General features: G+C 40.3%; 1 protein-coding gene across 3 annotated transcripts in view; it reads left to right on the forward strand.

Annotated features, from left to right (window-relative positions):
* DACH1 (dachshund family transcription factor 1) overlaps positions 1 to 13005 on the forward strand; it is a 471956-nt gene extending 458951 nt beyond the window's left edge. For 2 of the 3 annotated variants that reach the window (XM_066619755.1, XM_066619757.1), the window contains 2 exons: positions 3861 to 3904; positions 10138 to 13005. In XM_066619755.1, the coding sequence (XP_066475852.1) occupies positions 3861 to 3904; positions 10138 to 10155 (62 nt within the window). In that variant the 3' untranslated portion in view covers positions 10156 to 13005. The remainder of the gene's footprint in view (positions 1 to 3860; positions 3905 to 10137) is intronic. The other variant, XM_066619756.1, reaches the window with a different exon arrangement.
* The last annotated feature ends 1476 nt before the right edge of the window (positions 13006 to 14481 follow it).

Below are 14481 nucleotides of genomic sequence, written 5' to 3' on the forward strand. Positions count from 1 at the left end.
CTAATGAGTTTCTATGGGAGGACAAAGTGCTAAATTTTTGGCTATCTTAATAATGTCACTTCCTGCTTAATGATGTCACTTTTGGCCCTCAGCAGGCACTGTGAATGCTAGTTGCCCACTATATGAAACAGGATTGACACCTCTGGTCTAGGGGGAGTGGAGAGGGAACATAAAGAATTGGGGTCAGAGGATGCATTCCATAAGGCACATGCTTATCATCTTTTCTCCACCCCTGCTCAGTTCCTTTAAATGAGGTTAGAAAGTAGATCCAGACCAGCTGGTAGATCCCTGGATGATTTGCAGTAGATCAGTAATATCCTAATTGTATGAAAAAGGTAACGGCAGAGCAGTTTTCTTCTTTAAAGTAGATAGCATCTCTAATCAACAGTAATTCAGATGTAGAGTTGAATTTTATATACAAATAACCCTTGTGTACATGCAAGCTGACAAATGTATTAAGCCCTATGGAAAGAGAAACTGAGTTACACGTTCGCAAATAAACATGCCTTGGCTTGTAGTCCGGTCAGGCAAAGAGGAATGCAAGGCCACCAGAATGGTCCCAATCTGATGAAAGTGGAGCTCAACAAATCTCCAATTTGCTCAACAAATCTCGCAGCCGCCCCCCCCCGCCCAAAAAAAGAAAACCCCCAAAAAACACAGGCTTGAGCTGGTAAGATGAATTTTTTTTTCTTTTTTAGAATTGTAAAGCTAGGTGGGTCCTGATAGTGATATGGTGTAAATATAAGAACTTAAATTGAACTGGGTACTGGGGAGGGCTGAAAACCATACTGGAGGGGTTGTTATTGCAGGTAGGCTACAGAGATAATTAACATGGTGAAACAGGGCTGACTTCCCCTTATTTAATTATTTGTTTTACTTTATTTGGGTCCTGAACAATTGTCATTCTAAAAAGTGGGTCACCGTGCTAAATGTTTGAAAGTCACTGCTTTACTTCATAGTTTCTTTACTAAAGTTTTATCTTAGCTTTATACTTCCATAGCATTGTTCCAGTTTGGGGGGGGGGGGTTGATCCATGGGTTTGAGAGGAAGATCACTACTTTATGTCCTTTAACTGTATACCTAGATATGCAATTAAGTTTTTACAGGTCCATGGCTAGAAAATCATGAATTTTCTACAGAAACGCCTAAACAAAAGAAATGGGAGCTTGGCAATCAGGGCCGGCCAACCCATGAGACCAACTGAAGTGGTGACTTTGAGTGGTAGACTAGGGAAGAGAGTGGACTGGAGCAGGTGCCCTGCATCTGGCATTCCACTGCTCCCTGCCAGCTCCCTCAACCTGCCACCCACCCAGCCCTTGCCCCCTGAACTCTGATCACTCTCTTGCTCACGGAGTGTTCCATTGCCACAAGCAAGCAGCCAGGGCAATGGGGCTGGAGGAGAAAGGAGGGAGTGATCAAAACACGATCACTACTCTGTGGCCTTCCCCTTATGTGCCTGGCTGGCTCTTCAAAACATGTTGGATGAAGCATGCTGGGAGTAGAGAATGCTGGAAAAGCCTGTTTTGAAGAAGGAGGCGGGGGGCGGGGTGCACTGGGTTTTTCTACTTCCACCTTGCCTGCCAGCTATGCTCCATGCAGCCTATTTTGAAGAAACAGTTGGATGGACAAGGTGGGAGCAGAGCCTGTCTGGGCTGCATTTATCTCCACAAGAAAAGGGATGCAGGCCAGGCCTGTTAGTGATTTTGTACATTTTCTTTCACAAACTAATTCATTCTGTCTCTTTCTTTCCCACACTTCCAGCAGCCTCACTTTCCCCTCCAAACCCTCTGCCTTTCAGTACACATGCAAACAGCACTCTCCAGTTCACCCGTACATCTCTCTCTCTCTCTCTCTCTCTCTCTCTCTCTCACTCACACACACACACACACACACACACACTTTTTGATCAGATATCCAGACTCTATCTATTAAAAACAGCTAGTAGTGGAGATCTGAAGCCAAAAGAAAAAACACACAACCAGGCATTGTGGGAGGAAGATTGAATCTAAAGCCCTTTTGTTTCTCTACCTTTTCTCTAACCTAAATAATCTCTCCCAGTCAGTGCTTTGGCCTGGTTGGGGGAGGAGGACAAGCAGCAACTGTGTGTGTGCATGCATGAGTGAGTTCGATCAAACAAATAGTTTGGAAAATATCACTGGCCTGTTCTCCCCCCCCCTTTTTTTTTATACTTTAAAAGGGAAATATCCTGAGATGCAGTCATCTTTTTCCTCTCCTTTTTGGTGGTTTGCTGCTGATGTTTCAAGCAGAACTTTAAGGAGAGGACACATTTGCAAAACAAAATGGAAATAGGAAAGGGAAGAGAAGAGATGCTTTCCTTCATCTGTGAGCAGGGAAGAGGTGGGCTGATCCTGATCCCCCTGTTCTTAATTCAAAGAGAAAAGAGAAGTATGCTGTCAGGAGATCTGAGGGTTAAACTTAAGTGTCCTGATGTCACACACCCCTTCTATAGTCTGCCTGTGCATTCTCCTGTCAGCTATGCTGGGTTTGTATGGCCAGGTTCTGTTGCATCCAGCAGAAAAGTCAAAGGGGATTGCTGCCACTGCTGCCTTTCTTCCACTGAAGTTGTAGCAAACACAGATCATCACTAGCTCCTCTGACTGCCAAAGGGAGTAGTGTATATGCAGCACCTGCCAGTCTGCCAGCAGCACCTGCCAAGTCCAGTCCAATTCCCGGCATGTTTACCCCTCCCCTCTTGTGGAGACGTGATAAGCAGGCTCTTTTTAGATAGCTTATGGAGTGCATATTTCCCCTTCTATTTCAGCTTCCAGGGCAGCTAGAGGCCTTTTTTTTTTTTTTAAAGCCTGGCAGTGTAGGTCAGCTAATACATGAAATATGCACCAGGTGAGACAGCTAAATGTTGGGTGAAACCAATGATCTGGGTACAATGATAATCCTACCAAACCCATCTGGATATACAGAATTGGGGTGCAATCCTTACCAACTTTCCAGCATGGGCGAAGCAGCTCCGAGGTAAGGGAACAAACATTCCCTTACCTTGAGGGCTTCATGACTGCCCTCCAGTTGCAAGATGCAGTACATGCCCCATTGCCACAGCTGTGTGAGAGCTGGAAACTTGGTTAGGATTTGGTCTTTAGTTGGCCATTATAACATTCTAGCCATTATAACATGGCCAATGGGTTTCTGGCCATTATAACATGTATTGTAAAATTTTGGATTGCATTTTTAATATTATGACTATTTATTGTTAGCCATCTTGTGCAGTAATTACTAGAAAGGTAGGGTAGAAGGCCAATAAAGAGACGTACAAACACTGGGGCCTGGATGGGAGAAGATAGGGAGACCCACGTAAATAACTTTGAGCTGTCTGAAGATGATTAGAATGTATGTGAAATAAATAAATAAAGTTAATGTTGTCAGGAGGAGGAAGAATGCATCAGAGTGTCACATTCGCCTGACAAACACCCTTGTCCCTCACCATTTGTTGGCATAAAGCCACAGTTTGAGGTATTCTGCTAGCATGGAAATCGGTATCCTCCTAAGCACTTACACCTTTTGAATGAGGCAATAAATCTTTCTTCACACAGCAACAGCAAATCCAGAATGGCCCATTGCCACTGTTGTTGAACAAACATTTGCACCATGCTTGAGAAATATATCTATTTTATCTCAGCATATGAATAAATATGACTAATGAAGCCAGTTCATATGGAACTCTGTACTCTCTGGTCGATGTTAGGCTATGAAGTAAGTTGAGCCCAGTGACATATGGAGGCTCACAAGCTGAGTATAATTAGCAATGACTTCACACTCTGATATGTTTGACTCGGACATTTTTTTCTTTTTCTTTTTCTTTCTCCCCCCCCCCCCCTTTCCAATAGAAGTGACCGGAATGCAGTGCTTTAAAAATTCAGGTTCAGTGATTGTAAGTAATTAGTTCTCTTGTTTTCATTTTTCTGGAAGTGCTTTTGTACTGATGATATGAATAAAAAACAAAACAGTAGCTAAGTTAACCAGGAAGCATAAAAATTACCTGATTCTCTTCTGATTCTCTCTGCTTGGGGGTCTTTTGCTAACTCTTCATTCTTTGGATGCATAAATCCTTTTGTTGACATGCACATTTGTGAAAAGAGATCCCCTACCTCGGTGTTCTTTAACCTGTGAGTCATGACCCCAATGGAGTTGTGAAGCCTCACCTGGAGGGTTGCAGCAACCTTTCAAAGTCTGTGCAAGAGAGGGCTTGGATCTAATCCAATAATGGTAGTGCCTTATCAAGTTCTTGATACAATCCTGCATAGCTCTTCTCACTGTCTTGGCCTGCAGCTCCTAAGCCCTGCTGGATCAGGCCAAAGGCCCATCCAGTCCAGCTTCCTGTATCTCACAGTGGCCCATCAAATGCCCCAGGGAGCACACAAGACAACAGACACAATCTGCATCCCGGTGCCCTCCCCTGCTTCTGGCAATCAGAGGCAGCCTGCCTCTAAAATCAAGAGCTTGCACATACCTACCATGGCTTGTAACCTGTAATGAACTTTTCCTCCAGAAATTTGTCCAATCCCCTCTTAAAGGCATCCAGACAAGATGCCATCACTACTTTCTGTGGCAAAGAGTTCCACAAACTAATTACATGCTGGGTAAAGAAATATTTTCTTCTGTCTGTCCTAACTCAGCACTCAACTTCTGTGGATGTCCCCTGGTTCTGGTGTCATGTGAGAGGGAAAAGAGCATCTCTCTATCTACTCTGTCCATCCCCTGCATGATTTTGTATGTCTCAATCATGTGCCCCCCCCCCCGTCTCCTCTTTTCTAGACTGAAGAGGCCCAAATGCTGTAGCCTTTCCTCATAGGGAAGGTGTCCCAGCCCAGGAATCATTTTGGTTGCTCTCTTTTGCACCTTTTCCATCTCCACTATATCCTTTTTGAGATGTGGCAACCAGAACTGGAGACAATACTCCAGGTGATGGCCTTACCATCGATTTGTACAACGGCATTACAATATTAGCTGTCTTATTCTCAATGCCTTTCCTAATGATATCGAGCTGCCCACAAGGACCCCAAGATCTCTCTTCTGATCTGTTTCAGACAGCTCAGAACCCATTAGCTCCTAAGGTTAGCTCCTAAGGCCAACCCTGCTCAGGCTGCTAACTCACAGGGTTGATGTGAAAACACAAGAGGGCAGGCAGGGAGGGGGATTGATCAGGTTCCGGGAAGGGGATCAATTATGGGTTCTTTCTTTCTTTCTTTCTTTCTTTCTTTCTTTCTTTCTTTCTTTCTTTCTTTCTTTCTTTCTTTCTTTCTTTCTTTCTTTGATTGAAAGAAAGGGAGGGATTGTGGGACAGAAAAGGCTGAAAACTATTGTCCTATAGTTTGGCTCCTCAGTCTGGATTCTCTACTCACCACCTATACCCTTCTAGGACCTGAAAGAGATCATAGCTCAAAGGCAAGGCATATGCCCTGCATGGAGAAGGCCTCAGGTTAAGTCCCTGGCATCTCCAGCCACTAAGAGCCCATGGAACAAGGCTTGGAAAGACAATACCCAGAGCCCACTTTCCCCTGGAGTAAATGTGTCTGTTCTAAACAGATCAGTGGTTTGCTTCAGTGTAAAGCAGCCATATTTTTACTTACACACAGCAAGGTGCTTTGTTGTGCCCCTTGATTATACAGGAATATTATCAAAAAAGCCAAACCAGCCAACAAAATTATCTCTGTTGATAAATTCTACACTTTACTGTATAATCTCTTCCATTCCAAGCCTTGGATAAACATCAGCTTCAACTTAAATGCTTTCCCATGATGGAGAACTCAGAGGCAGCATTGTCGTGGTCAGGTGGTAAATAAATTCACTTTGTATGCGTCTTAAATGAGATATATGAAGGGAAGGCAAAAATTGATTTCATCCTTAATTAGCTACTTCCTAGTAAGTGTTTTGAATAAGGGTTACAGTTTGTCTAAGATCCGTTCCATCTGTTGCAAGATGCTTGCTTTTATTTGGTTTCCTGATGCTGTTTTATCAAACACTGCATGAATCACCCCGCATTTGTTTGCCTTCGTCTCCTTCTTTATTGTTCTGGTTCCTTTTCCTTCAATTATTAAAACACCACATTGAATGGAAGGTTAGGATTACACTGCAATTCACATTTGCCCTTTCTTATTAAAACAAATAAACCCAGCAGTTATATAATTTGAAAGCTTGAGCTAAGGACTGGAGATGCTTTTATCAACACTGGGATGGAGGAGTGATGTGTGTCTGGGCATGCATGTACAGCTGTTCTTTGAAAAATGGCAAACCTCATTAGATTACAGGAGCCTAGAAATAACTTCTGAGAAAAAAAAGTCTGCAATTTTTCAATAAAGTTTTTCCCCCTTCACAGGAAATGTAGTTGAGTACATCCTTTTAGTGCACAGGTTTGTTTGTGGGTCTAAGAAAAATTGTCCCATTTTCTTTATGTATGCCTCATCAGCCAATGAAATTAAGGGCGCAGTCCTAACTGCGCCTTGGGCCAATACAAGTCCCTTGTGCCAGCCCTGGAGGGTCGCGGCTTCCTTACGAGGAAGCTGCATCAGCGCAAGGAGATGTGCCGACACACGGAAGCTGAATCCGCCGAGTCTTGCATTGGCCCGGCTAAAAGAGTAAAAGGTAGGCATGTAGCCAAGCTCTCCCCTCATATGCCAATTCGTTGATTGAGGCTATTCTTTGAATATAATGGGTGGAGGTCATCTAATGATATTTTGCACTCCTACATAATAAGTTGTGAATTACTGGGGAGAAGGAGAGAACATAACCTATCAAATGTTATTTTCAGAAATTGGTTGTGGTGTTACATATTCCTGTGTCATATTTGGTTTACATGTGTGGAACAAAATGCCTCGTATTTCACACTACAACCCCACAACATGTGCAGTGAAGTCTGAAAATCAGATGAATAAATTTGCATAATTTGTTCCAAGTCCAAAACTTACTTAAGTTGCTCCTTTGCTGTGCTAGGAAATTCCGTAACACTTACACTTACAGAACTATGAATAATAGTATCAGGAAAAGAAGCATCTGAACTGTCACATAATGCAATTCCAGTTTTGTTTCTTTTTTAAGAAAGAAACAAACGCTGTATTTTTAAAATGTTTTTTAATGTTTTAATGTTCTTAAAAAAGAGAACTTTGTTCAGAGAGCTTGGGTCCTTGCTGAATATTACTGATGGCCCCGTATTCGGCAGTGATTCAGCCACTGCATTGTTTTACCAGAGTCACCTATAAGGTGAATGTTGAAAGCCAATTACGTATGAGCCTTGAAGCCATTCCACTGGCCTTCAATATTGGATGCAAGGTGTCCCTAACAGCTTCTCCCCCCTACCCACTGCCCGCCTGAAAGGGCCCCCTGTACAATTTCCCCATCATTGATTTAACAGCCCTGATGGGTTGCTACTGCTATAACCAGGAGGCATGTTCTGCTCCCAGCAGCAGCAGATCAAGCAGATACAGAGTCTCTTTGGACTGGTGCAGGAAGCCCCTGAAACCGATCCTGTATTTAGTGGTTTTGCACTGAAAAGCAAAGAATGGATCCTTTAATCATGACTATGACTTACTCATGGCAGACGGGATATACTTTACAGCTGACTAATGTGAGGAGTTGCATTATAAAGGAGTCTTAGGCTGAAATAAGAAACTTCACACATACACACACACAGATTATCAGTGACTTCACACTACTATTGTAAATGTCTTTTATGATTCAAAGATAAACTGGCTGACAGTGATATTTATCCTCGGTGTCAGGCCTGTACAATGTGTGACCAGATGCAGCCCACCATCTAGCCATGCATTGTGGCCTGCCAGCTGCTTGGCAGCTCCCCTCTCTTTGCAATCCCAGGCAGTCAGCCAAAACAGGAGATTTATCAGTCCCCAAGAGTGTTTCCATACAGTGCTGGTGGGCTCTGTTCAGTGTGGTAGATCACAAGTTGTGCAGGCCTGCTCTATGCCCATTAGAGTACGTACAAAAGCAAGCCTTTGTCTTTGGAAAGAAGGCCGTTTCTTGTAATTCCTGTATCAATATTGCCATACATTGGCTTTACAAGTGACTCCTCCTGTTGCTTCCTTCCATTGCTTTCCATGCTGAAAAAGGCCTAACAAAGTTGATTTTGAAAAATCTAACACCTTTTGCAGATGTTGAAGTTTTAGTTGTGCCACAGGTTTAATAGCTCCTTTTTAAAAGACATGGTGTAGAAACCCAAAACAGATAATGAAAACATAATGTGCTAGGCAAACTTTAACATGGGTCATAGGAATGGCTGATACTCATTTGCTCTTAACCATTCTTACTAGCCAAAATGCTGTTTAATACTACTAGTATTCTCGTATTCTGCAGTGGTTTCTGGGCCGCTTTAGTACTGCAAATGATGGCTGTATTTATTCCTTGCATGTGGGAGAATTATATCTTGCAAAAGCTAGAGATGAACCAGGAAACTGGTGTTTTTACAGTTTCATCTTTAAAGAGGGAATGTCATTTTTCCAATGCTTATATTTCCTGCTTTAACTTTCAAATGTTTATAGGGACCCTTCCCACTCCGAGAACCTTTCAAACATTTTTACCCTTTATTTTTCTTTTCTCTAGGGAAAAATAGCATCTTTCTGAAAGTTATACAGTTTCCTTTTAGCAATTGCCAGTAAACAAAGCCCAGAATGAACAAAAAAAAATGGCAATAAGAACATATACTGAACAAGCAGTGGAAGGATAGTATCACTGGTAGCATCCTACAGAAAAGGGCAGGAAAATAATGAATGAGATGGTATGCTTCCATGGAAGTAAATGATGGAAAAGAAAAACTATGAAATGAATAGGAGGATGACCTATTCTGGGACAGAATTGGTGGAAAACATTACTAAGGGATGTGAGGATTCTGATAACATTGTACAGACAAAATGATTTACATATGTGTGGGTTCCTGCACTAAGAAATCAGGCCAGGGTCTGACTTTTCTGGACATATCACTAAACCCTAGTGATAAAAAAAGATAATTTTAAAAAGGCAAATATTACACCCTTCAGCTGTTTGGTGGGACAGAGGGAACTCAGTGAAGCTCTGTATTCCTCCTTCTCAACGGGATTGAGTAAACAACTGGACTTCATTTTACTGGACTTTGTTTACTTGGACTTCAAAGTCCAAACTGGACTTTGTTTACATGACCATTGCAAACTGATGATGATGGAGTTTTTAAGTATACCTTATCTTTTTAATAGCCTGGTTAAAATTAATTCGAACTGCAAGTTTAGTAAACCTGCACTTGTAACTTCTTGAAACTAAATTAATGGCCTTCTATCCAATACCTTGACTTAAAGGGTGAGTCAACACCATCGTAATCACACATTTATTTGGCATTATGGTTAAGCTGTGGTCAAGTTGTTTATTTAAAAGCCACCTTTAAAATAAAACTTCACAGGTCAGTTTATATTTACACGGGAAACTTAAACTGGCCCCAAATTAGGCAGCGAGACTGTTAACTTGGATTGGTCTGATGGGACACATCTTGGCAGTTTTAAGAACAGCTTAACGGTCTCCTCCCTTCACTGTCTTGCACATTTCCAAGCAAAGTGCTAGTTGTAGCCAACTGTTTATAATTGGAGATAAAAGTACTTATTCCCATATGAACTAGTCTGGGTGCTGAGATTCTCTGCAGAGGCCTTGGGCATCAGGCAAAGCTCCACTAGTACAGTGAGAGTTCAGAGACTGGCCTTGCCAGCTAGGCCCTTTGGCAGTAATGCCCTCTTGGCCAATGTCCCACCTGATCATCCTGACACCAGCCCTGGGTTGCCGCACCTTATTAAGTTAGATGGATGGTACCAGAGGAAAAGATTTTTCAGTGGTGGCACCCCATCTGTGGGAACTCTCTCTCCAGTTATTTCAGTGACATGCCAACTCTTTTAAAAATCTGCATGAAGTTTTCAATCTTTTAATCGACTGTTACATTTCTTATGATGTTATTTGTTCTGTTTTATTTCATAGTGGAATATGAAATAAATAGATTTCCATTTTCACCATGGAAAGCCTAACGGAACTAAAGAATGGGACACTAAATGTTATAAATATTTTTACCTTCATTTAGAAAGTTATACTGCATAGCTATGTGAATACAGGGAAGCATTTAAAAACATTTTTTTCTTATTTTAGATGGAAGACTTTATTTGAAAACTACTGTCATGTACTGAACTCACCCTGCTGAATAAATGTGTGCTACAGTCAAGATCTCTGTAATTAAGACATTCACCACTTCAGAAGTTTTGCAAAAACAAAGGTGCTTTCCGGGCAACTTAGCCACTTCACGTATCCATGTGTATTCTACAGAGGTTTTAAGATTGCTGCCAAAAGCATCCTCTACTGGTGTTCACAGGCTTCTCCTTGTGTGATGCAGAGAACCTTTCTACAACTTACGTAGCACTCTCCTGAACAGCCAGCTGAAAGCAAATTTGCTGTTGGACACCTCTTGGACACCTGATCAGAGCAAGACTTTGCATTTCCTTTTTGATGGAATGTAAACTCTGTCCTCCTCTGATTATTTGAGCACATCAAGCAAACCTTCCACAGTGTCCACTTGTACGCTTAGACTAGTACGCCATACACAAACCAGCAAAACAGTACAGAAGTGAAACTTTCAAAAAGGGGACATAAGAAGATTTCTACAAACACAAAAAAGAAAAAAAACAAATCACACAATTTCTTTTTTTCAAATTCTAGGATGGATTCTTGTTTTCCTTGAAGACATGTATTTCCCACATACTTTTCAAGAAACCACCACAACAGTAGTACATTGCAAAAATCAAATACAATTTTATCTTGGAAAACAGAAATTGCTGAATGTAAACAAAGTGATTTTACTGTTTGCAAGAGTGTTTCCTTAAATAAATTAAATACAAATCAAAATTCTGTTAATTTCTCATTCTAAACTGGCCATGGTTTGGGAGGGGAACAACAAGAAGATGTTGCTTCTTATTGAAACTGTTGGTCAGATGTACAGTATATAACCACAAACCACACAGAGAAGGTATTATGTATGCAGTAGAATACTAGATTTTAGGAATATGACAATTTTAGATAATATGTTTTGTCACCCTGTTGGTCCGAATGACACCTTTCTAGTTTTAACGCATGCAGGCATGTAAATATTTGTCCTGAAGTCACAGTATTAACAAATGAGATCTTAAACATCTGGGGATGACAGCAGCCACTTTTATTTGTATATTGGTTGGTGCTGTGAAACAGCATTTTTAAAAGTGGAATGTGGCTCAAGAGCAAGTCAACCTGCCAGAAATATTTTTATATGTTAATGTCATATTACGTCAACGTTGCTGGGGGGAGGGGGGAACCCAGAAGCTGAACAGACACTTGATGTATCAGTCCAATACCATGTAGAGCTAAGTGATAAAGCTGAAGTCTTTTGTCCTTCCTACCCTTCTTGTCTTAACGGCAAGGGAGGTTGTGTGTTATTTTTACTGTCTTTATAAACACTATGATATCTGTTCTCCACCTTCGTGCTCATAACTGGAAGTAAGCAGCAACACAGTGCTTATTACGTACTAAATTATCTTCTTTGCTCTGCATATTTTTCCAGGTTATCCCTTTAAAGACTACTTTGAAGATCAATGTCATCATTTTGATTATGCTTACTTCAGGTGTGATGTTTTATCCATATTTTCATGCATTGTTGTATGAAAGTATAATCAAATCTAGTGAGACCTCATAAGAACATAAGAACAGCCCCACTGGATCAGGCCATAGGCCCATCTAGTCCAGCTTCCTGTATCTCACAGCGGCCCACCAAATGCCCCAGGGAGCACACCAGATAACAAGAGACCTCATCCTGGTGCTCTCCCCTATAATATGTCTCCCCTATATATGTCTCACTTGAAGTTATTCTGATTATCAAAACAATAACTGTACCCAAAGTAAAATCTGTTTTTAAAACTCAAACACCCAGAATCTGTAGTAGGTTGGTTTTACTTACAATTCTGCATATACAGTTTTGTGTGGCCTATATGTGGCCTGCCATGATTTTACTCCTGGAAACGTACAAACAATTTTGTCCCTTGAAATTGAAAAGGAACATTAAGAGCTATTTTGGTATTCAAATATTGATACCTGATCCTTTGTGGTTGATTTTGGTCTCTTCTTTAAACATTTTGCTAACACTCAAGAGAACCTATATTCATTTTTGTTTGTTTAATGCAGTCTTTAAAGGGTTAACAGCTGTCAAGTCAGATGGACTTTGTGGCAAACTGCTCAAACACTCATATAAGAGGAGAGAGGAGGGTTTTTTTTTTAAAGCAAACAAACCTACAAATGAAATCTGTAGTAGAATCTGCCATTGTTCTTGCTCCTTGCAGAGTCACCTGTAAGTAGGTTTAATCATTTTTACAGTGTATTCTTCCCAGACTCTTGGGTATGCAACATTGTTTGGTACATTCATGAATGGAAATGCTGAAAATTATGACAAAAATATATCATTAAAAACAAGTGTAAATATTGCAGTTCATGAAACGCTACCGTATGAAGACTTTGGGTTTGTTTGGTTTTGGTTTTTTGCCCTCTTAAGTTACACACAAAGGTTTTTTTCCTTTTTGCCTAGATTATGAAGAAATGTTGTGTTCATGTTATTGTTTATATGCTTTTTGTAATCTTAAAAGATATTAATGTCTAGTTGTTCTATATTATAACCACCTTTGCGCTCTATGCAAGCCCTTGGAACAGAACATTCTCATCTTCATGTAGGACCTATGAAAATTGTCTATTTTTATCTATATATTTAAAGTTTTCTAAAAATGAGAAAAAAGGTTATTATGAATTTTGTTGTACAAAATCTGTACAAAAATCTGTTTTTACATCATAATGCAAGAATTGGAAAATTTTTCTATGGTAGCCTAGTTATTTGAGCCTGGTTTCAATGTGAGAACCACGTTTACTGGTATTGTATTTAATTTTCTTTTTTTTCCTCCTTTTCAACAATCTGCTAATAAAACTGTCTGAAATCTGCCTGTGACTTTATTTACAGTTCATCTTTATTAAATTTTGTGAAATGTGTAACATCGGAGAAATATTTACTTTCTAATGGGAGGCATCTTAAAACAACAGAAGTCAGCTCTTTGCAATGTGAGGAGAACAATGCTGAATGATTTTATTTAACATGCAACCGCTTCTACCTCTAATATGAATTACTGTGGTGAAAAAAAAACACACATCAGAAAAGCACACTCTGTGGTTATTGTTTAACAAGCAGATTTTCCGTATTTTATTTCTTGCCAGCTAAGCAAACTGCCCTATCTGCATGATTTATTTATGTACATTTCTCAGTTTATGAAGCTGTTATTTGTACCTTTTTCCCCTTTTTATTGTGATATTCCCAGGATTCTTATTTTACAAAGCTTTGTGCTGAATAATGTAAAGTGGACACATTGATGGAACAAAACATGTTATTTCCATAACTACAAGAGTGTGGAGAATTTTTTTGCTCTAACCCACTTTGTTTGTGTTCGCTCTTTCTGCTATCAGGTGTTGCAAGATATTTCAAACTTTTAAAATCTTAATGCATTTTCTTCTGCAAACATTTTAAACATTTAAACAGGGAGTTCTGAATAACTCAGCATTGCTGGCTTAACATATAGGCCAAGCAAATCAGACTGAACTTGTTTTCTTGAGTTTTTTTTTTCGCCAGACAGAATATCATAACAAAATAGTAGATTCTTCTGCTCTCTAGCTGTACTTCCATTCAAACATTTTTGTGTGTTCAAATATTTAAAAAAAACAAAACATGCCTATTTTGCTAGTTTAGCTGCCGCAACACCTCCATGCAGAAGATCCCTAAAACAGCAGTGTAACGTCTTGCGGCCAAGACGTTACAAAATATGTTTGTCTTTCATTGACACTCACCATAATGCAGGAAGTGCAGTATAGATGTTTTCCTGCTGCATGTTTACATGGGAAGTTGCCTTTGTCTCTTGATTGTAGAGTATTTACATTAAGAAACAGAAGAAGGATTGCAGTCTGATAGACACCTGAGAGCGAGTTCCATTAAAATTACTAAGGCTTATTTCTGAATAGACATGCATAAGTTTGCACTATAGCCTTGGTATCACAGCATCCAACGGGCAAAGCTCCATCCATCCAGCACTAACCACAGAAAGTCACCTCATGGTGGAATAATTAGTAGTTACATTCACAAATAGACTCAGTTGTAGTGTTTAAGGAAATGACATAAGAAGGTACTAGCAACATACTCAGGACACTGAAGGCTGGTTCACAAATCCTTTTTCCTCCCACATGATCAATTGTCAACTATCCTCCTGGGGCCGATATAAAGAAATTTTATATCATTTCTAACCTATTTGTATGCATAGCAATCAAACCATTCCAACCTAAGGACAGAAACAAGGAATGCCACACTTTACAAGCCTGGAACTACAGTCCATTTCTCTATGGGTACAAGGAAGGTGAAAAAGCAACGGGCTTATATGATGTCATCTG

Source organism: Tiliqua scincoides, chromosome 3, assembly GCF_035046505.1.
Source record: "Tiliqua scincoides isolate rTilSci1 chromosome 3, rTilSci1.hap2, whole genome shotgun sequence".
NCBI classification, from domain to species: domain Eukaryota; kingdom Metazoa; phylum Chordata; class Lepidosauria; order Squamata; family Scincidae; genus Tiliqua; species Tiliqua scincoides.